Source organism: Gopherus flavomarginatus, chromosome 5, assembly GCF_025201925.1.
Source record: "Gopherus flavomarginatus isolate rGopFla2 chromosome 5, rGopFla2.mat.asm, whole genome shotgun sequence".
Lineage (NCBI taxonomy): Eukaryota > Metazoa > Chordata > Testudines > Testudinidae > Gopherus > Gopherus flavomarginatus.
In genome coordinates this window covers 1,454,109-1,477,748 of record NC_066621.1, presented here as the reverse complement: position 1 = coordinate 1,477,748, position 23,640 = coordinate 1,454,109, and the positions used below count along the sequence as shown (strand labels likewise).

At 66.1% G+C, this 23,640-nt stretch overlaps 1 protein-coding gene across 1 annotated transcript; it reads left to right on the top strand.

Annotated features, from left to right (window-relative positions):
* The first annotated feature begins 1,808 nt into the window (after positions 1-1,808).
* On the top strand, positions 1,809-23,322 carry TBC1D10B (TBC1 domain family member 10B). The gene is given in 10 exon segments (XM_050956695.1): positions 1,809-2,474; positions 2,477-3,600; positions 7,356-7,455; positions 8,881-8,988; positions 9,092-9,198; positions 15,324-15,438; positions 16,426-16,491; positions 16,801-16,990; positions 18,991-19,145; positions 20,136-23,322. Coding segments are annotated over 10 exon segments (3,099 nt in total). The 5' UTR covers positions 1,809-1,982; the 3' UTR covers positions 20,778-23,322.
* Positions 23,323-23,640: the final 318 nt, after the last annotated feature.

Sequence of the window (23,640 nt, the reverse complement as noted above, 5' to 3'; positions counted from 1 at the left end):
AACACACACTGGGATCTACCACCTGCCCCTATGTGCCAAGAGCTGGTACAGGGGAGGGGGGAGATCAAGCTGAATAAACCAGGTGGGATGGGTTGAGGGGGAGGGGAATCTTGTGCATAAGCCCCTCCCGCAATTCAGAGCTCCACTTCCAATCCCAGAGCAGGCTGAATCTCCCTGCTAAAGGACTCTGCAAACAGGCTCCAAATGATGCAATGGCCATCCTTAGGGTCCAGAGTGAACATTCATGCAGGTGAAGGGGGTGGGGCAACCGTGTGTTAGGGTTAGAAATGGGAAGCACAATCAGTTTTTTTGGGCTCCCTGTCCCACCCTGCACTTCACCCCACTCCCCTGTCAGAGAACCCAGGAGTCCTGGCTCCCAGCCCTCACATATGAAGGCAGGATGGGAAGCAGCTGGGGTCTTTAGAATCATAGAATCTCAGGGTTGGAAGGGAACCTCAGGAGGTATCTAGTCCACCCCCTGCTCAAAGCAGGACCAACCCCAACTAAATCCCTAAATGGCCCCCTCAAGGACTGAATTCACAGCTCTGGGTTTATCAGGCCAACACTCAAACCACTGAAGCTTTAAGGGTCTTTGATCACGTGAAGGAGAGAAGGGGGAGAAGTGTCCAGTGGGAGGAGGGACTCTCCCCCTCCCCCAGCACAGGGTAGCCCCATCCTCAGGGGCTCCTGCTGAGCCAACCCTGCCCCCCACCCCCGGAAGGTGCTGGGATGTTTCCAGGGGCTACTTCACTCCCTCACCCCCCCTTCTGCCACCCCCATGGGTGACCCCCCCCAGGGACTTGCCATTTCATGTCATGTGACTCCAATTCCCTCCCCCCCCCCCATGGGCAGCACCTGCCAGGAAAGCCTGGGACCTCACCCCTCCCCCAAGCTAGGGAGAGAACCCAGGCGTCCGGGCTCCCAGCCCCCACTCCCCTCCCAGAGCTGGGACAGAACCCAGGAGTCCTGGCTCCCCCTCCCCCTCTAACTGGGTTAGCACCACTTGACCAAACTCCCAGAATCCTTTTCAACTCGGCCAACCCCCAGCCCATTTCCCATTGGCTGCTGCTGGGCTCCCTCCCGCCTTGCTTTCCATTGTCGGCCACTTTCGCCATCCCTTCTCTCCTATTGGTTGAGATAACCGCCAATCAACCGCCCAACTGCCACCCAAGGGCCCCCCTCCCTTGGCGCAGTCCGCCCCGTTCCGAGCTGCCCGCTCTTGGGTGTCCATTGGTTGAGGAGCCTGCCGCTCCCTCCCTAAGTCCGCGCTCATTGGCTCGAGGAGTCGCCGGTCAGTTTCCCGCTCCGATATTTTATTGGCCAACAGACAAGGCTCTTGGGCTGCCGGCGTCAGCTGGAGGTGTCCCCGACACTGATTGGTTAAGCTGCGACCCTGTTTGGCCACTAATTGGCTGAGCTAACGCCGGTCCTCCTAGGATTGGTTGAATTTAGCGTTAGACCCGCCCCTTCCTCTTACAGGTCCGACCCTCCTGTCTCTGTGTTGATTGGTTTAACCTCACCTTCCGATTGGGTGGCTGGAGCAATACCTCTGCTCTGATTGGCCACATCCACTGGTCCCGCTCCCTCGCCCCAGCCCTTCGCTCACCCGCCCTTCCTCTTTTGATTGCCATCTCCCCGATTGGCCGACACCCCGACCTTCCTTGCCCCGATTGGCCTATCTCGGAGCTGCTCCCGCTCACTCGGACCCGCCCTCCCACAACCCTCCCTCTCCTCCCTTCTAATTGGCTGGCCCGGTTGCCCTCCCGCCCTGGGATTGGCCGTCCTCCCACGTGGCACTGCCGGGCTGCGCGCGCAGCCTGGGGGGGGGGCCGCCCTGGCTTCTGGTTGCTGGATGCTGAGGCCAAGGCAGAGACCCAGCGAGGCTCCTGCCTCCGCCTCCCTCCCCCATCACTCTAGCCCAGGCCTCGGTGGGGACCACTAGGCCGCCCCCCCAAGGGCTGGGGGAGGAGCCGGCTGTCGCCATGGAGATGGGGGCTGGCGACACCCCGTCGCCCCCACCCCGGTACAATGCCCCCCGCTCGGCACTCTACACCGCCAAGATGAGCGCCATGGCGACGCCAACCCCGCCGGCACCCAGACCCCCGGCCACGGCGCCGTCGGCCTCAGCCGGGCCTGGGGGCAACGGGGCGACGGGCAGCGGGGCGTCATCGTCTCCCACAGCGACAGGGAGCCTGGCGACATCTCCGCTGGCGACGGGCAGCGGGGCGGCGGCGTCTCCCACGGCAACAGGGAGCCTGGCGACATCTCCGCTGGCGACGGGCAGCGGGGCGGCGGCGTCTCCCATGGCGACAGGGAGCCTGGCGACATCTCCGCCGGCGACGGGCAGCGGGGCGGCGGCGTCTCCCACGGCAACAGGGAGCCTGGCGACATCTCCGCTGGCGACGGGCAGCGGGGCGGCGGCGTCTCCCACGGCGACAGGGAGCCTGGTGACATCTCCGCTGGCGACGGGCAGCGGGGGCGGGCGGCGTCTCCCACGGCAACAGGGAGCCTGGCGACATCTCCGCTGGCGACGGGCAGCGGGGCGGCGGCGTCTCCCACGGCGACAGGGAGCCTGGTGACATCTCCGCTGGCGACGGGCAGCGGGGCGGCGGCATCTCCCACGGCGACAGGGAGCCTGGCGACATCTCCGCCGGCGACAGGCAGCGGGGCATCGTCGTCTCCCATGGCGACAGGGAGCCTGGCGACATCTCCGCTGGCGACAGGCAGCGGGGCATCGTCGTCTCCCATGGCGACAGGTAGCCTGGTGACATCTCCGCCGGCGACGGGCAGCGGGGCGACGTCTTCCATGGCGACAGCGAGCCTGGTGACATCTCCGCCGGCAACGGGCAGTGGGATGGTGTCACCGGTCACCGTGGCGGCAACCAGCACTGTGGCGGCATCTCCAAGCAACCTAGCAGCATCTCCAACAGCTACAGGCCATGTGGTGGTGTCTCTAGGCAACACGACGGCGTCGCCAGGCAGCATGGCAGCGGCGACGAGCAGCAGGGTGGTGTGTCCGGGGCCAATGGGCAACAACACTGATTCGGTGGCGTCTCCCGTGGTAACGGCACCTGTAGCCACCATGGCAGCCGCCACAGGGATGGTTTCCATGGAAATGATGCAGATGGCAGGGGTCGACGTGGTGACGGGTCCCATGGAAACGGTCACTGTGGCGGTGGCCTCTCCCACACCGTCTCCCGCCACGGAAACTGCAGCCCCATGCACCCCGGTGAAGCCCCTCCCGGCACCCTTCCCCTCGCCGTCCGTGGTGGTGGCGGCGCCCAACCTGGTGGTGCCAGAGAAGAGCTCTCCCACTGCGACAGAGGGGCCTGCAGACCTGGGGTCCACTGCCTCCCAGGACATGGGGTCGCAGTCCAGCCTGGGTCCTGGAATCCCACCTCCCAGGCCCCCGCCGGCTCCAGACACCCTGAGTTACCTGGATTCGGTCAGCCTCATGTCAGGCACCTTGGAGTCCCTGAGTGGCCCTGGGTTCTTGGACGACGTCAGCTCCCTGGGCTCAGACTCGGAGATCAATGGCTTGGCCTACCGCAGAACAGACAAATATGGCTTCTTGGGGGGCAACCAGCACTCGGGGATGCTGTGAGTACCCGAGTCACCCCCCCGTCACATTTGCTCTTTCTTCTCTAGGGGGCGCTGGTGCCAGGGCAGGGGACTGGCTGGCTCACGGGGGTGGGAAATGGGCCTCCAGCTCCCATCTGTTCCCAGGGTCAGACGGCCGTTCCCCGCTGACCCCCGTTCACGGGCCCCAGCAGGCAGCGAGTGTGTTGGGTCTCAGCCCCGATTCGTGCAGGGCCTGCGGGTGCTGCCCTGCCCAGCCCTGGCAGCCTCAGCAGAGAGGCCGAGAGCTGTGGCCAGGGAGTGCCTGGAGCAGGGATCTTTCTGGCTCTCCTGACCCGTCCCTCTCCTGTGCCTGCTGCAGCCTCCCCGCCCAGCCCCGTGTCGCCCTGGGGGAGCCATGCCTGGAGCCCGCTTAGGCCCATTTTCCGTCACTGGGAGGCTCTGCTCCTCCACCCCCCTCCCAGGCCGAAACAAAACTCCTAGGGAACTTGGCACCTTATAGACTGGCAGGCGCATTGGAGCAGGAGCTTTTGGGGGTGAATCCCCTCTGCGTCAGGAACTTGAGCTCCCTCCCGCACCCGGCCCCGCTCTGCCTCCCCTCGCTCCCCGCAAACTAGCCCTGGTCGGAGTCGGGCTGGGGTCAGGGGCCGAGACCTGGCCCGCTCGGCACGTGGGTGGCTTGACTGGAGCAGGTGTCTTTCCACGCTGGCTGGGTCAGGGCCTGCCCCCCGCTGCACTGAGTCCCTGGGGGCTGGGGAGGGGATGACTGGGTGGAGGAACCAGGGTGTTGGAAGCTGGGCCCAGGAGCTGATCCGGAGGCCGAGGGGAGGGGAGAAGGCAAGACCAGATTGGCTGGGCCGAGGGGCTGATCCAGGCAGGGATGGGAGTGCGGGGGAGACCGGGATGAGGGGGTGGGGAGCGGCGCCTGGGCCTGTTAGGGAGGGACTGAGCAGGCCGGGGGAAGAGGTGAGGATGTTGGGCCCAGGTATGGATGTATGGGGACCCTTGGGTGTGTGTATGGGGATTAGGTGGGGAGGGGGGAAACTGGGACTATCCATGTGGGGTCAGAGGCTGGGCCCTGGGATGGCTGGGCCCTGGGGGGCAGAGGCTGAGCCGTGGGCTGGCTGGGCCCTGGGGGGCAGAGGCTGAGCCGTGGGGTGGCTGGGCCCTGGGGGTCAGAGACTGGGCCCTGGGATGGCTGGGCCCTGGGGTGGCTGGGCCCTGGGGGTCAGAGACTGGGCCCTGGGATGGCTGGGCCCTGGGGGGCAGAGGCTGGGCTGTGGGATGGCTGGGCCCTGGGGGGCAGAGGCTGGGCTGTGGGATGGCTGGGCCCTAGGTGACAGAGGCTGAGCCGTGGGGTGGCTGGGCCCTGGGGGGCAGAGGCTGGGCCCTGGGGGGCAGAGGCTGGGCTGTGGGATGGCTGGGGTGTGGGGGGTAGAGGCTGGGCCCTGGGATGGCTGGGCCCTGGGGGGTAGAGGCTGGGCTGTGGGATGGCTGAGCCCTAGGTGACAGAGGCTGAGCCGTGGGGTGGCTGGGCCCTGGGGGGTAGAGGCTGGGCTGTGGGATGGCTGGGCCCTAGGTGACAGAGGCTGAGCCGTGGGGTGGCTGGGCCCTGGGGGGTAGAGGCTGGGCCCTGGGATGGCTGGGCCCTGGGGGGCGGAGGCTGGGCCCTGAGGTGGCTGGGCCCTGGGGGGCGGAGGCTGAGCCGTGGGATGGCTGGGCCCTGGGGGGCAGAGGCTGGGCCCTGGGGTGGCTGGGCCCTGGGGGGCAGAGGCTGAGCCGTAGGATGGCTGGGGCGTGGGGGGTAGAGGCTGGGCCCTGGGATGGCTGGGCCCTGGGGGGCAGAGGTTGAGCCGTGGGATGGCTGGGCCCTGGGGGGCAGAGGTTGAGCCGTGGGATGGCTGGGGTGTGGGGGGTAGAGGCTGGGCCCTGGGATGGCTGGGCCCTAGGGGGCAGAGGTTGAGCCGTGGGATGGCTGGGCCCTGGGGGGCAGAGGTTGAGCCGTGGGATGGCTGGGGTGTGGGGGGTAGAGGCTGGGCCCTGGGATGGCTGGGCCCTGGGGGGTAGAGGTTGGACCCTGGGATGGCTGGGCCCTGGGGGGCAGAGGCTGAGCCGTAGGATGGCTGGGCCCTGGGGGGCAGAGGCTGAGCCGTAGGATGGCTGGGCCCTGGGGGGCAGAGGCTGAGCAGTGGGATGGCTGGGCCCTGGGGAGCAGAGGCTGAGCAGTGGGATGGCTGGGCCCTGGGGGGCAGAGGCTGAGCAGTGGGATGGCTGGGCGCTAGGTGACAGAGGCTGAGCCGTGGGGTGGCTGGGCCCTGGGGGGTAGAGGCTGGGCCCTGGGGGGTAGAGGCTGGGCCCTGGGATGGCTGGGCCCTGGGGGGCGGAGGCTGAGCCGTGGGATGGCTGGGGTGTGGGGGGTAGAGGCTGGCCCCTGGGATGGCTGGGCCCTGGGGGGCAGAGGCTGAGCAGTGGGATGGCTGGGCCCTGGGGGGCAGAGGCTGAGCCGTGGGGTGGCTGGGCCCTGGGGGGCAGAGGCTGAGCAGTGGGATGGCTGGGCCCTGGGGAGGGCTGATCCGTGCAGGGAGACAGACCCTCCAGCCACAGCTCTGCAGTGGGGGGCGATGGCGTAGAAGGGGCATCTCCCCACTCCCCCCCCCCACGCTCGTGTGAACGCCCCAGCTTCCCTTCCTGAGTTTCTCAATGAGGCAGCCCCAAGCCACCACTTCCTGTTTCTCCGCCCTCCCCCCGCCCATCCACTCGCTACCCTGGGCCTGTGGAGTGGGAGTTCAGTCTGCCCCCCCCCATAGCCCAGGGCCAGCTCCATGGGCCGTTCTGCCCTGGGCCTGGCTGCTGAGGCTGCTGGGGGGCCTGGTCATCGCCCATGGGGGGTGGGAATGGAGAGGCCGGGGACGCACTGGCTGAGTCTCAGCAGACTCATGACATGACAGGGCATCAGCTTGGAACGGCTTCCCTGGTGTTGATCTAGGGGGCTCGACGTCCCGTCCCCCTCCCCTGAGCCAGCCGGTTCCCCAGCCTGGGGCTGGATCTGGGCTCGGGAGGGGCCAGCAGCGGAACAGGCAGGGGGGCTGCTCGGGAAGTGGGAACTGAGAGCTTGGGGGCTGGTGCCGGGAGGTGGCTGCTGCTGGACGCAGAATCGTTTCGGCCCCAATGTGTTTCCTCCTGGGGGAATGGAAACCGGGCTGACCTGTTTCACTCGGGACCTTGTTTATTTCACTTCCCGGTCAAAGCCACCCACCATATCCCTGGGATGGAGCTTGGGTAGAGCTGGGGGCAGGGGAGCCCAGGACTGGGCTGCAGGGGCTGCGGGTCGGGAGTGAGGGGCACCGGCAGAGCTGGGGGGGCAGGGCTGGGCTGGCAGAGGCTGCGGGTCGGGAGTGAGGGGCACCGGCAGAGCTGGGGGGGCAGGGCTGGGCTGGCAGAGGCTGCGGGTCGGGAGTGAGGGGCACCGGCAGAGCTGTGGGGGGGAAGCCGAGGTCTCTCTTATAATTACAAACATCCTAGATGGCTTGATAGGGCCCCAGTTCCCGTTGCAGGCTGGGAGCCGACGTGCCCCAACGGGGGTAGTCTGCTTCCTGCCCCCCAGCCCCCTCTTGTGCCCTCCCCTGGGTGGGGAAGCTCAGCGCCAGCGGCCCCGCTCGCCCTCCATGGCATTGCTGTGGGGAAGCTCGCCCCACTGACAGGCCCCCCCCGCCATGCTGGCTGGTGGGGTGTGGCCGCGCCGTGTCTCTGATCCCATTTCCCCCACCCCCCCACAGGGAGAGCACCATCCCGGTGGACGTGGCGCGGCAGCGGGAGCTCAAATGGCTCGATATGTTTTCCCACTGGGATAAATGGCTCTCGCGGCGATTCCAGAAGGTGAGTTGTAGGGGGCACTGTGGGGAGCCAGGCTGTGGGGGGAGCTCCCGGCTGCTTCAGCCTGGCCTCGCCCAGCAGGGGGCGCTGTGGGGAGGGGGCAGCACTGGCTGTGGGGGGGAGCTCCCGGGGACTCCAGCCCAGCAGGGGCCGCTGTGGGGGCAGCTCCTGGCCTGGCCTCGCCCAGCAGGGGCCGCTGTGGGGGCAGCTCCTGGCCTGGCCTCGCCCAGCAGGGGCCGCTGTGGGGGCAGCTCCTGGCCTGGCCTCGCCCAGCAGGGGGCGCTGTGGGGGCAGCTCCTGGCCTGGCCTCGCCCAGCAGGGGGCGCTGTGGGGGGCAGCTCCTGGCCTGGCCTCGCCCAGCAGGGGGCGCTGTGGGGGCAGCTCCTGGCCTGGCCTCGCCCAGCAGGGGGCGCTGTGGGGGGCAGCTCCTGGCCTGGTCTCGCCCAGCAGGGGGCCGCTGTGGGGGGCAGCTCCTGGCCTGGCCTCGCCCAGCAGGGGGCCCTGTGCGGACAGCTCCTGGCCTGGCCTCGCCCAGCAGGGGGCGCTGTGGGGAGGGGGCAGCGCTGGCTGTGGGGGGGAGCTCCCGGGGACTCCAGCCCAGCAGGGGGCGCTGTGGGGGCAGCTCCTGGCCTGGCCTCGCCCAGCAGGGGCCGCTATGGGGGCAGCTCCTGGCCTGGCCTCGCCCAGCAGGGGCCGCTGTGGGGGCAGCTCCTGGCCTGGCCTCGCCCAGCAAGAGGCCGCTGTGGGGGCGGCTCCTGGCCTGGCCTCGCCCAGCAAGAGGCCGCTGTGGGGGCGGCTCCTGGCCTGGCCTCGCCCAGCAAGAGGCCGCTGTGGGGGCGGCTCCTGGCCTGGCCTCGCCCAGCAAGAGGCCGCTGTGGGGGCGGCTCCTGGCCTGGCCTCGCCCAGCAAGAGGCCGCTGTGGGGGCGGCTCCTGGCCTGGCCTCGCCCAGCAAGAGGCCGCTGTGGGGGCGGCTCCTGGCCTGGCCTCGCCCAGCAAGAGGCCGCTGTGGGGGCGGCTCCTGGCCTGGCCTCGCCCAGCAAGAGGCCGCTGTGGGGGCGGCTCCTGGCCTGGCCTCGCCCAGCAGGGGCCGCTGTGGGGGCGGCTCCTGGCCTGGCCTCGCCCAGCAGGGGCCGCTGTGGGGGCGGCTCCTGGCCTGGCCTCGCCCAGCAGGGGGCGCTGTGGGGGCGGCTCCTGGCCTGGCCTCGCCCAGCAGGGGGCGCTGTGGGGGCGGCTCCTGGCCTGGCCTCGCCCAGCAGGGGGCGCTGTGGGGGCGGCTCCTGGCCTGGCCTCGCCCAGCAGGGGGCGCTGTGGGGGCGGCTCCTGGCCTGGCCTCGCCCAGCAGGGGGCGCTGTGGGGGTGGCTCCTGGCCTGGCCTCGCCCAGCAGGGGGCGCTGTGCGGCGTGACCATGGCGGCTCTTGTTCCGTAGGTGAAGCTGCGCTGTCGGAAGGGGATCCCCTCTTCTCTCCGGGCCAAAGCCTGGCAGCTGCTCTCGAACAGCAAGGAGCTCCTGGATCAGAACCCCGGGAAATTTGAGGTGCGCGGCCTCCCCCTCCGGGGTGGTTTTGGGGGGGCAGTGAGAGGCAGGGGGGGACGGGCAGCTGGGGCCAAGTCTCACCCCGTGTCCCCGTGACTCCTAGGAGCTGGAGCGCCAGCCCGGGGACCCCAAGTGGCTGGATGTGATTGAAAAGGATCTGCACCGGCAGTTCCCCTTCCACGAGATGTTTGCCGCCAGGGGAGGCCACGGGTGAGTGACCGGGGGAGCCCCCATTGGGCCAGAACCTCCTAGTTCCTTTCCTGAGCTGGATTGGAGCCGGCGCCCCCTAGAGGGGATTGGCCTTGTGTCCCATCGCCCATCCCCTGAGCCAGCCAGTCCCCGCCCTGGGGCTGGAGCCGGCACCCCCTAGAGGGGACAGGCCCCGTGTCCCATCGCCCATCCCCTGAGCCAGCCAGTCCCCGCCCTGGGGCTGGAGCCGGCGCCCCCTAGAGGGGACACGCCCCGTGTCCCATCGCCCATCCCCTGAGCCAGCCAGTCCCCGCCCTGGGGCTGGAGCCGGCGCCCCTAGAGGGGACAGGCCCCGTGTCCCATCGCCCATCCCCTGAGCCAGCCAGTCCCCGCCCTGGGGCTGGAGCCGGCGCCCCTAGAGGGGACAGGCCCCGTGTCCCATCGCCCATCCCCTGAGCCAGCCAGTCCCCGCCCTGGGGCTGGAGCCGGCGCCCCCTAGAGGGGACAGGCCCCGTGTCCCATCACCCATCCCCTGAGCCAGCCAGTCCCCGCCCTGGGGCTGGAGTCGGCGCCCCCTAGAGGGGACAGGCCTTGTGTCCCATCCCCCGAGCCAGCCAGTCCCCGCCCCGGGGCTGGAGCTGGCGCCCCCTAGAGGGGACAGGCCCCACGTCCTATCGCCCATCCCCTGAGCCAGCCAGTCCCCGCCCTGGGGCTGGAGCCGGCGCCCCCTAGAGGGGACAGGCCCCGTGTCCCATCGCCCATCCCCTGAGCCAGCCAGTCCCCGCCCTGGGGCTGGAGCCGGCGCCCCCTAGAGGGGACAGGCCCCGTGTCCCATCGCCCATCCCCTGAGCCAGCCAGTCCCCGCCCTGGGGCTGGAGCCGGCGCCCCCTAGAGGGGACAGGCCCCATGTCCCATCGCCCATCCCCTGAGCCAGCCAGTCCCCGCCCTGGGGCTGGAGCCGGCGCCCCCTAGAGGGGACAGGCCCCGTGTCCCATCACCCATCCCCTGAGCCAGCCAGTCCCCGCCCTGGGGCTGGAGCCGGCGCCCCCTAGAGGGGACAGGCCTTGTGTCCCATCCCCCGAGCCAGCCAGTCCCCGCCCTGGGGCTGGAGCCGGCACCCCCTAGAGGGAACAGGCCCCGTGTCCCATCACCCATCCCCTGAGCCAGCCAGTCCCCGCCCTGGGGCTGGAGCCGGCGCCCCCTAGAGGGGACAGGCCCCGTGTCCCATCACCCATCCCCTGAGCCAGCCAGTCCCCGCCCTGGGGCTGGAGCCGGCGCCCCCTAGAGGGGACAGGCCCCGTGTCCCATCGCCCATCCCCTGAGCCAGCCAGTCCCCGCCCTGGGGCTGGAGCCGGCGCCCCCTAGAGGGAACAGGCCCCGTGTCCCATCGCCCATCCCCTGAGCCAGCCAGTCCCCGCCCTGGGGCTGGAGCCGGCGCCCCCTAGTGGGGACACGCCCTGCGTCCCATCGCCCATCCCCTGAGCCAGCAAGTCCCCGTCCCGGGGCTGGAGCCGGCGCCCCCTAGAGGGAACAGGCCCTGTGTCCCATCGCCCATCCCCTGAGCCAGCCAGTCCCCGCCCCGGGGCTGGAGCCGGTGCCCCCTAGAGGGAACAGGCCCCGTGTCCCATCGCCCATCCCCTGAGCCAGCCAGTGCCTGCCCTGGGACTGGAGCCAGCGCCCCCTAGAGGGGACAGGCCCCGTGTCCCATCGCCCATCCCCTGAGCCAGCCAGTCCCCGCCCTGGGGCTGGAGCCGGCCCCCCCTAGAGGGGACACGCCCCGCGTCCCATCCCCCGAGCCAGCCAGTCCCCGCCCTGGGACTGGAGCCAGCGCCCCCTAGAGGGGACAGGCCCCACGTCCTATCGCGCATCCCCTGAGCCAGCCAGTCCCCACCCTGGGGCTGGAGCCGGCGCCCCCTAGAGGGGACAGGCCCCACGTCCTATCGCCCATCCCCTGAGCCAGCCAGTGCCCGCCCTGGGGCTGGAGCCGGCGCCCCCTAGAGGGGACAGGCCCCACGTCCTATCGCCCATCCCCTGAGCCAGCCAGTGCCCGCCCTGGGGCTGGAGCCAGCGCCCACTAGAGGGGACAGGCCCCGTGTCCCATCGCCCATCCCCTGAGCCAGCCAGTCCTCGCCCTGGGGCTGGAGCCGGCGCCCCCTAGAGGGGACGGGCCCCGTGTCCCATCGCCCATCCCCTGAACCAGCCAGTCCCCACCCTGGGGCTGGAGCCGGCGCCCCCTAGAGGGGACGGGCCCCGTGTCCCATCGCCCATCCCCTGAACCAGCCAGTCCCCACCCTGGGGCTGGAGCCGGCGCCCCCTAGAGGGAACAGGCCCCGTGTCCCATCCCCTGAGCCAGCCAGTCCCCGCCCTGGGGCTGGAGCCGGCGCCCGCTAGAGGGGACGGGCCCCGTGTCCCATCGCCCATCCCCTGAGCCAGCCAGTCCCCGCCCTGGGGCTGGAGCCGGCGCCCCCTAGAGGGGACGGGCCCCGTGTCCCATCCCCTGAGCCAGCCAGTCCTCGCCCTGGGGCTGGAGCCGGCGCCCCCTAGAGGGGACGGGCCCCGTGTCCCATCGCCCATCCCCTGAGCCAGCCAGTCCCCGCCCTGGGGATGGAGCCGGCGCCCGCTAGAGGGGACAGGCCCCGTGTCCCATCGCCCATCCCCTGAGCCAGCCAGTCCCCGCCCTGGGGCTGGAGCCGGCGCCCCCTAGAGGGGACAGGCCCCGTGTCCCATCGCCCATCCCCTGAGCCAGCCAGTCCCCGCCCTGGGGCTGGAGCCGGCGCCCCCTAGAGGGGACAGGCCCCATGTCCCATCCCCCGAGCCAGCCAGTCCCCGCCCTGGGGCTGGAGCCGGCACCCCCTAGAGGGAACAGGCCCCGTGTCCCATCGCCCATCCCCTGAGCCAGCCAGTCCCCGCCCTGGGGCTGGAGCCGGCGCCCCCTAGAGGGGACAGGCCCCGTGTCCCATCGCCCATCCCCTGAGCCAGCCAGTGCCCGCCCTGGGGCTGGAGCCGGCGCCCCCTAGAGGGAACAGGCCCCACGTCCCATCGCCCATCCCCTGAGCCAGCCAGTCCCCGCCCTGGGGCTGGAGCCGGCGCCCCCTAGAGGGAACAGGCCCCGTGTCCCATCCCCTGAGCCAGCCAGTCCCCGCCCTGGGGCTGGAGCCGGCGCCCCCTAGAGGGGACAGGCCTTGTGTCCCATCCCCCGAGCCAGCCAGTCCCCGCCCTGGGGCTGGAGCCGGCACCCCCTAGAGGGAACAGGCCCCGTGTCCCATCGCGCATCCCCTGAGCCAGCCAGTCCCCACCCCGGGGCTGGAGCTGGCGCCCCCTAGAGGGGACAGGCCCCGTGTCCCATCACCCATCCCCTGAGCCAGCCAGTCCCCGCCCTGGGGCTGGAGCCGGCGCCCCCTAGAGGGGACAGGCCCCGTGTCCCATCGCCCATCCCCTGAGCCAGCCAGTCCCCGCCCTGGGGCTGGAGCCGGCGCCCCCTAGAGGGGACAGGCCCCGTGTCCCATCGCCCATCCCCTGAGCCAGCCAGTCCCCGCCCTGGGGCTGGAGCTGGCGCCCCCTAGAGGGAACAGGCCCCGTGTCCCATCGCCCATCCCCTGAGCCAGCCAGTCCCCGCCCTGGGGCTGGAGCCGGCGCCCCCTAGAGGGAACAGGCCCCGTGTCCCATCGCCCATCCCCTGAGCCAGCCAGTCCCCGCCCTGGGGCTGGAGCCGGCGCCCCCTAGTGGGGACACGCCCTGCGTCCCATCGCCCATCCCCTGAGCCAGCAAGTCCCCGTCCCGGGGCTGGAGCCGGCGCCCCCTAGAGGGAACAGGCCCTGTGTCCCATCGCCCATCCCCTGAGCCAGCCAGTCCCCGCCCCGGGGCTGGAGCCGGTGCCCCCTAGAGGGAACAGGCCCCGTGTCCCATCGCCCATCCCCTGAGCCAGCCAGTGCCCGCCCTGGGACTGGAGCCAGCGCCCCCTAGAGGGGACAGGCCCCGTGTCCCATCGCCCATCCCCTGAGCCAGCCAGTCCCCGCCCTGGGGCTGGAGCCGGCGCCCCCTAGAGGGGACAGGCCCCGTGTCCCATCGCCCATCCCCTGAGCCAGCCAGTCCCCGCCCTGGGGCTGGAGCCGGCGCCCCCTAGAGGGGACAGGCCCCATGTCCCATCGCCCATCCCCTGAGCCAGCCAGTCCCCGCCCTGGGGCTGGAGCCGGCGCCCCCTAGAGGGGACAGGCCCCGTGTCCCATCACCCATCCCCTGAGCCAGCCAGTCCCCGCCCTGGGGCTGGAGCCGGCGCCCCCTAGAGGGGACAGGCCTTGTGTCCCATCCCCCGAGCCAGCCAGTCCCCGCCCTGGGGCTGGAGCCGGCACCCCCTAGAGGGAACAGGCCCCGTGTCCCATCGCGCATCCCCTGAGCCAGCCAGTCCCCGCCCTGGGGCTGGAGCCGGCGCCCCCTAGTGGGGACACGCCCTGCGTCCCATCGCCCATCCCCTGAGCCAGCAAGTCCCCGTCCCGGGGCTGGAGCCGGCGCCCCCTAGAGGGAACAGGCCCTGTGTCCCATCGCCCATCCCCTGAGCCAGCCAGTCCCCGCCCCGGGGCTGGAGCCGGTGCCCCCTAGAGGGAACAGGCCCCGTGTCCCATCGCCCATCCCCTGAGCCAGCCAGTGCCCGCCCTGGGACTGGAGCCAGCGCCCCCTAGAGGGGACAGGCCCCGTGTCCCATCGCCCATCCCCTGAGCCAGCCAGTCCCCGCCCTGGGGCTGGAGCCGGCCCCCCCTAGAGGGGACACGCCCCGCGTCCCATCGCCCATCCCCTGAGCCAGCCAGTCCCCGCCCTGGGGCTGGAGCCGGCGCCCCCTAGAGGGGACAGGCCCCACGTCCTATCGCGCATCCCCTGAGCCAGCCAGTCCCCACCCTGGGGCTGGAGCCGGCGCCCCCTAGAGGGGACAGGCCCCACGTCCTATCGCCCATCCCCTGAGCCAGCCAGTGCCCGCCCTGGGGCTGGAGCTGGCGCCCCCTAGAGGGGACGGGCCCCGTGTCCCATCGCCCATCCCCTGAACCAGCCAGTCCCCACCCTGGGGCTGGAGCCGGCGCCCCCTAGAGGGGACGGGCCCCGTGTCCCATCGCCCATCCCCTGAACCAGCCAGTCCCCACCCTGGGGCTGGAGCCGGCGCCCCCTAGAGGGAACAGGCCCCGTGTCCCATCCCCTGAGCCAGCCAGTCCCCGCCCTGGGGCTGGAGCCGGCGCCCCCTAGAGGGGACAGGCCCCACGTCCTATCGCGCATCCCCTGAGCCAGCCAGTCCCCACCCTGGGGCTGGAGCCGGCGCCCCCTAGAGGGGACAGGCCCCACGTCCTATCGCCCATCCCCTGAGCCAGCCAGTGCCCGCCCTGGGGCTGGAGCCGGCGCCCCCTAGAGGGGACAGGCCCCACGTCCTATCGCCCATCCCCTGAGCCAGCCAGTGCCCGCCCTGGGGCTGGAGCCGGCGCCCCCCTAGAGGGAACAGGCCCCGTGTCCCATCGCCCATCCCCTGAGCCAGCCAGTCCTCGCCCTGGGGCTGGAGCCGGCGCCCCCTAGAGGGGACGGGCCCCGTGTCCCATCGCCCATCCCCTGAACCAGCCAGTCCCCACCCTGGGGCTGGAGCCGGCGCCCCCTAGAGGGGACGGGCCCCGTGTCCCATCGCCCTTCCCCTGAACCAGCCAGTCCCCACCCTGGGGCTGGAGCCGGCGCCCCCTAGAGGGAACAGGCCCCATGTCCCATCGCCCATCCCCTGAGCCAGCCAGTCCCTGCCCTGGGGATGGAGCTGGCGCCCGCTAGAGGGGACAGGCCCCGCGTCCCATCGCCCATCCCCTGAACCAGCCAGTCCCCGCCCTGGGGCTGGAGCCGGCGCCCCCTAGAGGGAACAGGCCCCGTGTCCCATCCCCTGAGCCAGCCAGTCCCCGCCCTGGGGCTGGAGCCGGCGCCCCCTAGAGGGAACAGGCCCCATGTCCCATCCCCTGAGCCAGCCAGTCCCTGCCCTGGGGATGGAGCTGGCGCCCGCTAGAGGGGACAGGCCCCGTGTCCCATCGCCCATCCTTGGAACCAGCCAGTCCCCGCCCTGGGGCTAGAGCCAGCGCCCCCTAGAGGGCAAGGCCCCTCTATGTGTCTGACCCCCATCCCTTTCCTGCCCACAGGCAGCAGGACTTATACCGCATCCTAAAAGCCTACACCATTTACCGGCCTGACGAAGGGTACTGCCAGGCCCAGGCCCCCGTGGCTGCTGTCCTGCTGATGCACATGCCCGCTGAGGTAAGAGCAGCCCGCTAGCGCCCCCTGTGGCTGAGTGAGAGCCCCCCCTCTGTTTGAGAAAGCCCCAGCGTCATGCCTCCCCCGATCCCCTCTTGCTTCTTACATGTCTGGCTGGTTTTACCTCTGGGCACTTCTTGGATTTGGGGCTGGGAGCCAGGACTCCTGGGTTCTCTCCCTGGCTCTGGGAGGGGACTGGGGTCTAGTGGTTAGAGCGGGGGGGCCTGGGAGCCAGGATTCTAGGGTTCTGTCCCCTTCTCTGGGCAGTACCCCTCCCATCTGACATAGCGTCTGTGCATTTAGTCTGTCGTCCATGTCTCTTTTGCATGATTGTGTTTTGTGTGTGTTTTCCGGCTCCCGTTTCTTCCCCTCTCACTCTCCAGCCCGAAGCGTTGTCTGTCACTCTGTCCATCCCAGTCTGGTCAGTCTGTCCGTCATGTGCATCTTCGTTCCCCTGTTACACGTGTTGGGGGTTTTCCCCCGTCTCCCTCCATTCCTGCGTTGTCTGCCTCTGGCTGGGACTCTCAGGGCACGTCCGCACTGCGAAAACCTCAGTGTGTGTGTTAATCCCCGGGAGCTAACAGGGTTAAAATACCAGCGATGCCACAGCTGCTGTCTCCAGCCAAGTTCGCTAATGTGGGTTAGGAACACACGTGTGTGTGTGTGTAGACATATCCGCAGTGCGTGTCTGGGTCTCTTCTCTGGGGGGTGTCTGAGACCTGGTCTACACCTCAAACTTCGAGTGACATAGCTGGGTCGCCCTGGGCTGGGAAAATCTCGCTCTGAGCACCGCAGTGAGGTCGACCTAAGCCCCAGGGTAGATGAGGCCTGGTCGACAGAAGGAGCTGGATTAACCACATGGAGGGGAGAAACCCGTCTGTCCACGTAGTGCAGCTACGCCCTGGGGCTGGATCCTCTCTCTGGTGTCGGTTGTGTCTCTTGGTTTCTGTCTGTCTGTCTGATGTCTCCCGCTTCTCTCCGTCCCCGCAGCAAGCCTTCTGGTGCCTGGTGCAGATCTGTGAGAAGTACCTGCCAGGCTACTACAGCGCAGGGCTGGTGAGTAGCACCCCCGCTGGTGGGGCAGGGCAGGGCGGTCTCAGGGTTGGAGTCCACCTTCCCCTCTCTGGGAGGGGGATTCGGCCGAGTGATCAGTGGTGTTGTGGGATGGGGACAGGTAGGAGTGTACGGGGAAGGACGGGGGTTGATGGCAGGGAATAGGGAGACCTTGTGGGGGTGAGCAGTGAAGAACGGGAGGGAAGGGGGAGTGTTGGGGGATGGAGGGACAAGGGAGGGTGTTTGGGGGTGGGGCTGGCAGGGGATGGCAGAGCCAGAGCAGGGGTTGATGTGTTCCCCTCCCCCCGACAGGAAGCCATCCAGCTGGATGGAGAGATCTTCTTTGCCCTGCTGCGCCGGGCATCCCCCATGGCCTATCGGCACTTGAAGAAATACAAGATTGACCCCATCCTCTACATGACGGAGTGGTTCATGTGCATCTTCTCCCGCACCCTGCCCTGGGCTTCTGTGCTGCGCGTCTGGGATATGTTCTTCTGCGAGGGTGAGATGTCCCCCTGTTCTGTACGCCCGTCCAGCCCTCTGTATGAGTGTCACTGCCCAGCGTAATCCATCAGCCCAATTCAGTCCAACCCAGCCAATCAACCCAACCCAACCCTCCAACTCAGTCTATCGTCCCATCCCAACCCACCCTCGCTCCATCCATCCGTCTGACCAACCCAATGCATTCTCCATCCATCCGTCTGACCAACCCAATGCATTCTCCATCCATCCGTCTGACCAAGCCAACCCAACCCACTCCCCATCCATCCGTCTGACCAACCCAACCCATTCTCCGTCCATCCATCCATCCGTCTGACCATCCAACCCACTCTCCGTCCATCCATCCATCCGTCTGACCAACCCAACCCATTCTCCATCCATCCATCCATCTGACCCAACGCATTCTCCATCCATCCATCTGACCAAGCCAACCCAACCCACTCCCCATCCGTCTGACCAACCCAACCCACTCCCCGTCCATCCGTCTGACCAACCCAACCCATTCTCCATCCATCCATCCGTCTGACCATCCAACCCATTCTCCGTCCATCCATCCATCCGTCTGACCATCCAACCCATTCTCCGTCCATCCATCCATCCGTCTGACCATCCAACCCATTCTCCGTCCATCCATCCATCCATCCGTCTGACCAACGCAACCCATTCTCCGTCCATCCATCTGACCAACCCAACCCATTCTCCATCTGACCAACCCAACCCATTCTCCATCCATCCATCTGACCAACCCAACCCATTCTCCATCCATCCATCCGTCTGACCATCCAACCCATTCTCCGTCCATCCATCCATCCATCCGTCTGACCATCCAACCCATTCTCCGGCCATCCATCTGACCAAGCCAACCCAACCCACTCCCCGTCCATCTGTCTGACCAACCCAACCCATTCTCCATCCATCCATCCGTCTGACCAAGCCAACCCACTCCCCGTCCATCTGTCTGACCAACCCAACCCACTCCCCGTCCATCCATGCATCCGTCTGACCAGCCCAACCCATTCTCCATCCATCCGTCTGACCAGCCCAACCCATTCTCCATCCATCCAGCTATCCCATCTGTGCATCTGACCAACCCAAGCCAACCATCCCTCCACCTGACCAATGTTACCATCCATCCATGTGACCAACCCATCCTGCATCCATCCAGCCATCCCACCTATCTGATCAGGCCAACTGATCTCCCATCCCAGCCAACCATCCATCTTCTTGACCAGTCCAACCCTACCAACCATCCCAACTAGCTAGCCATCCATCCGACCAACCCAACCATCCATCCATCCTTCTGACCAGCCCAACCCATTTTCTATCCATCCAACTGTCCCATCCAATCCGCTGTCCATCCATATGACCATCCAACCCATCCCTCATCCATACATCTGACCAGTCCAACCCATTCCTCATCCAACTCAACCAGACAATCACCATCAATCCATCTAACCCAGCCATCCTACCTAACCAACCGTCCAACCAACCATTCAGCCCAGTCTAAATCAACCAGCCATCCCTCAACCAGTCCATATAAGCCAATCCAACCCAACTCAGTCCCTCCAAACCAACCATCCATCTGATCAACCCAACCCATATCAACCATGCGTCCAACCCAACTCACTGCATCAACTTAATCTTGTAACTTATCTTCGATCAACTCAACCATCCCGTCCAGCTCAAGCCAATCCAACCCAAACCAGTCTTCCTATCCAATGCAACCCAATCCATCAACCCAGATGTCCCATCCAACCAGGGTGACCAGATGTTCTGATTTTATAGGGACAGTCCCCATATTTGGGACTTTGTCTTACATAGGCACCTATTATCCCCCACCCCTGTCACACTTGCTATTTGGTCACTCTACATCCAACCCAACCACCCATCCAACTGACCCCACCTCCTCTCTCCTCCCTATGTGTGCATGGCTGACACCCAGCACCAGGTCCCTGAAACCCCATGACTCACACCAGTCTCTCTACCCTTTCCCCACCCCAGGGGTGAAGATTGTCTTCCGGGTGGGCCTGGTCCTTCTCCGGAACACTCTGGGCTCGGTGGACAAGCTGCGCAGCTGCCAGGGCATGTACGAAACCATGGAGAAGCTGCGCAACCTGCCAGCTCAGAGCATGCAAGAGGACTTCCTCATCCAGGAGGTGAGCCCCGCCCGGCGGCACTGAGTAAGGGCCTGGCTGGTTCAGGATGTGGGAGACCACCATGGCTCAGCAGGGGACGCTGTCCCGTAGCAGTCAGAGCTGGCCCCAATGCGGCACTAGGGCGCGCTGTGCTGCAGGGAGTGGGGCAGGGACTCAGCAGGGGGCACTCTCCCCTGGTAGTCAAGGCTGGCCCTGACTCCCAAGGGTGCTGTGCTTCAGAGGGTGAGTACAGGCTCTCCCCTGGCAGCTGGTGCTGGCGCCAGTGTGGCACTAGGGCAGGGATGGGCAAAGTTTTTGGCCCGAGGGCCACATCGGGGAATACAAACTGTGTGACAGGCCATGAATGCTCACAAAAGGGGTTGAGGTGCGGGGCGGGGGGTGCTGGCTCTGGGGTGGGGCTGAGGAGTTGGAGTGTAGGAGGGTGCTCCGGGCTGGGATTGAGGAGTTCGGAGGGCAGGAGGGGATCAGGGCTGGGGCAGGGGGTTGGGGCATGGGGAGAGGCTCAGGGGTGCAGGCTCCAGGCGGCGCTTACCTCAAGCAGCTCCTGGAAGCAGTGGCATGTCCCTTCTCCAGCTCCTAGGCGGAGGTGCGGCCAGGTGGCTCTGCACGCTGCCCCATCTGCAGGCACTGCCCCTGCAGTTCCCAATGGAGTGCCAGAGGGGGCCATTGGAGCGCATAGGAGCTGGAGCAGGGTCATGCCACGGCTTCCATGGTGTGGCCCCTGACCCAGCGCCCTGGCTTGAGTGCCAGAGCTGGGCAAGCCCCAGACCCCGCTCCCCAGCGGGAGCTTGCGGAGCCAGCTTAAAACGGCTGTTGGGCTGGATCTGGCCCGTGGCCGTAGTTTGCCCACCCCGGCACTAGGGGGTGCTGTGCTGCAAGGGATGGGGCGGATTACCCAGTAGGGGGCGCTCTGGGTCGGTGCAGACCCCAGGCTAGTTCTCCAGAGGGCACTGTGCCGCCGGGTGTCTGACCTGTGCCTCCCGCCCACAGGTGGTGACCCTGCCTGTGACGGAAGCGCTGATTGAGCGTGAGAACGCCACGCAGCTCAAGAAGTGGCGCGAGACCCGCGGGGAGCTGCAGCATAAACCCTCTCGCCGCCTCCACGGCTCCCGCGCCATCCATGAAGAGTGTCACCGGCTGAACCCCCCGCTGACCTCCAGCGCCAGCCTGCTCAGCCTCACCGGCTTCAAACAGCGGGCGGCCCGTGGCGGCAGCGGGGCGGGCACGGGGGGCAACTTCTCCCCCGCCCACCCCATGGGCAGCCTGGCCGTCTCCTCTGCCCCCACTCCAGCTGCTGCCCCAGGCCAGGTGGTGTCGGAAGGGCTCCACCCCGCTCTGCCCTCCCCCACGGGGAACAACACACCGCTGGGGGGGCCCAAGAAGGGGGGAGGGAAGAAGCAGGAGAAGGAGCGGGAGCGGCTGCAGAAGGAGCGGGAGAAGCAGGAGAAGAAGGAGAAGGAGAAGGTGGAGCGGAAGCAGCAGAAGGAACGCGCCAAGGAGGAGGCCAAGCTGAAGAAAGAGAGGAAGGTCTCCATGCGCCGGAAGGAAGCCAAAGCCCCGCCCCGTGCTGAGGACGGGGGGCAAGATGGGGATCCCCCAGCAGGCTCTGTGCTGCAGGACACTTACTTCTGAGCGGAGTGGGGGTGGGACAGCCAGGGGGGGCCCTGCTGCCTCCAACCCACCGCAGATTCAGCCAAGGACCAAGGAGTGAGGAGACTCAGATGGGGTGGGGTCGCCGCCTGGGAGGAAGGTGGAATCTAAAAGACACGAGAGTGTTGAGCTCTGAGCTAGCCTCCGGGGGTGCCCCACAATCTTCCTCCTGCCAGGAGGGGACCTGCTTAACGACTTTGAAAGCCAAACGACTACTGTGCTGCCCCTGGCCTTTCTGTGTCCTCCCCTCCCGTCGGTGGACCGAACAGGTACACCCCTCCCTCCAAGCGCTCTCCCAGAGGTGTGGGGCCTGGCCCCCTCGAGTCTTAACCAGAATATCAGTGTATTAATAATACTCCAGCCCGTTTACTGTAGATAGGAGAATCCCCTTCAAACTATTTAACCACTCCAGCCCTACACTCCCCCCGCCCCTCTCCTCGGGAGAGGTTGGTTTTAAGAGCCACCCTCTTGCCCCCATGCTAGCAGGAGCGCTCCTCTTTGTGCTGTTCACCCCCAAACGCAGTTCTTGTTGGTAGACACAGATATCGATAAAGTTCTTCTACTTTGACTTTCAGTGGCAAGACGGATGAACTTTATTGACAGCCCAGGTTATGCAGACAGGGCATACGTTCCTCCCTGTCCCAACACCACATTCTTTTATTTATCTGTAGCCCGGTGGTCCCCGACAGGGCATCAGTAAAGCTCATCCGCCTCTCAAGAAGGTGTCACTAAAGTCACGTGCCAGGTGAGAAACTTTATCGATAGCCCAGTGCTTGCAGACAAGAGAACAGGAAAGTTCTTCCATCTCCCAGCACAGGATTTTTGTGGCAAGGAGTAAACTTTACCGATAGCCCAGTGTTGGAAAACTGGACTGTTCTCGTCTGCCAATGCTGGGCTTTCAATAAAGTTCATTCCTTGTCCCCACCTGGGGCTTCATCTCTTGTGTGGTACCCTGGCGGCCCGCTGTTATGGTCTCCTTTGGGGCCTTCGGGGAAAGATGGTGAACTTTATTGGTGGCCCACTTTGCTGACAAGGTGTCAATAAAGTTTCTTCCCTGTAAGAGTGGGGGATGAACTTTATTGACAACCCAATGTTCGCAGCCAGAGCATGGCATTCCATGTCAGGGCAGGGATGAGCTTTATCGACACTTCAGTGTTTGCAGACAGAATATCCTATTCCATGTGAGAGCTGGGATGAGCTTTATCGATGTCCCAGTGTTTGCAGACATGGGTATCAATAAAGTTTATTTCACGTGAGAACCATGATAAATTTTATCGAGTCCCCAGTGTTGGTGAACAGGAAGCCAATAAAGTCCCCCAGTGGCTGATGCTATGGGACTTTTTCAGGAGCAACTGTATCCAACTAGCACTACATAGCCCCCCCTAATTTGCCCTGGGGGGATATTAAATTGGCTCCTAGACAATACCCCCTTCCCCCCGGGATACTCTCTTGATTATCTCTTTTGTCTTGTCAATTCCCTGCCTCCCCTTCCCTGGCTTATTTGTGATTTACCCCAACCATCAACACACTCCAGTCCCCCCAGATCCAACACCCCCCCCCCCCCCACGACCCCTTAAAAAGCATGAACAAACACCCTTACAATAACTGGAATTTTCTCTCTCTCTGACTGTGGTACGCCGTGCGACCACCAGAGGACACCCACTGGCCCCATGGAGGGAGAGCAGGGGTCTCAGATGGGAGGCTAACACTTTCACACTGGCTGGAAGAGGGGTGGGGCTGACCCAGTGGGAATCCCCCAACCCCCACTGTCTTGTGTAAAGCTAGCAAACAGCACCAGAACTCCTGGGTTCTATCCCTGCCTCCAGGCAGGGAGTGGGGGCTAGTGGGTTAGAGTGTGGGGGTGGGCTGAGAATCAGGACTCCTGGGTTCTATCCCCAGCTCTGTCACTCCCTGCCCATGTGACTTCAACAAAGTCACTTCCCCCTTTGCCTCAGTTTCCCCTCTTTGCAAGACATGGCTTTAACTTAACCTTGTAGAGTTGCTGCTTGGAGCAAGAGACCATATTACTGCTCTTTGCCTCCAGTCAAACCTCATTCCCACAATTCACCTCTCCCACAAATCATGCCACTAGCTGCCCCCCACAGCCAATGTAACTCCCATCTGCCACCCAACAAGCACCCCCTTTTCTCCCTCCCACCTTGTGTATATACGTGTCTCTCTATACACATATATTATATATATGTCTCGGTATTGTAATTATGTATACAGACATTTTGGGTTTGGCCATGAGGTCTTATTTAATGGGACAGACACTGGAATACAGAGATACAGCCCCCCCCCCCCCACCCCTCCCGGGCCTAATGCCTAGCCTCTCTTTTTATGCCACCTCCATCCTGGGCAGGAAGGGCAGAAAACCGGATGTTTACATTTTACACCTCTCCTCTTTTTCCTTCCTTCTCCATTCCCCCCATCCCGCCCTTTTCTGTTGTTCGTGCCTCATTCTCTGAGATTTTATTTTGTCGCTTTGTTTAAAAAGGTTAACAAAAAAAAAATTGCAAACTTGGAAGACGCAGCGCTGTTCTTTGGGTGTCATGGTTGGGGGGCGTGGCTCTTCAAGGATCGTTTGGGTTGTAGCTCTCAGAATTGTGGGCTCTTGGGGGGGTGTCACTGGATTGGGGGGTATAGTGCTCTGAGGGTCTTTGGGTTGTGGGTGATGGATCTTTGAGAATCATTGGCTCTTGGGTCATTTCAGAATCATTGGCTGATTGGGGGTCATGGCTCTTTGAAGGTCATTGGCTTGGGGGTCACAGTTCTTTGAGGGTCAGTGGATTCTAGGTCTTTGATGGTCATTGGGCTCTTTCAGGGTCATTGGGTTGGGGGTCTG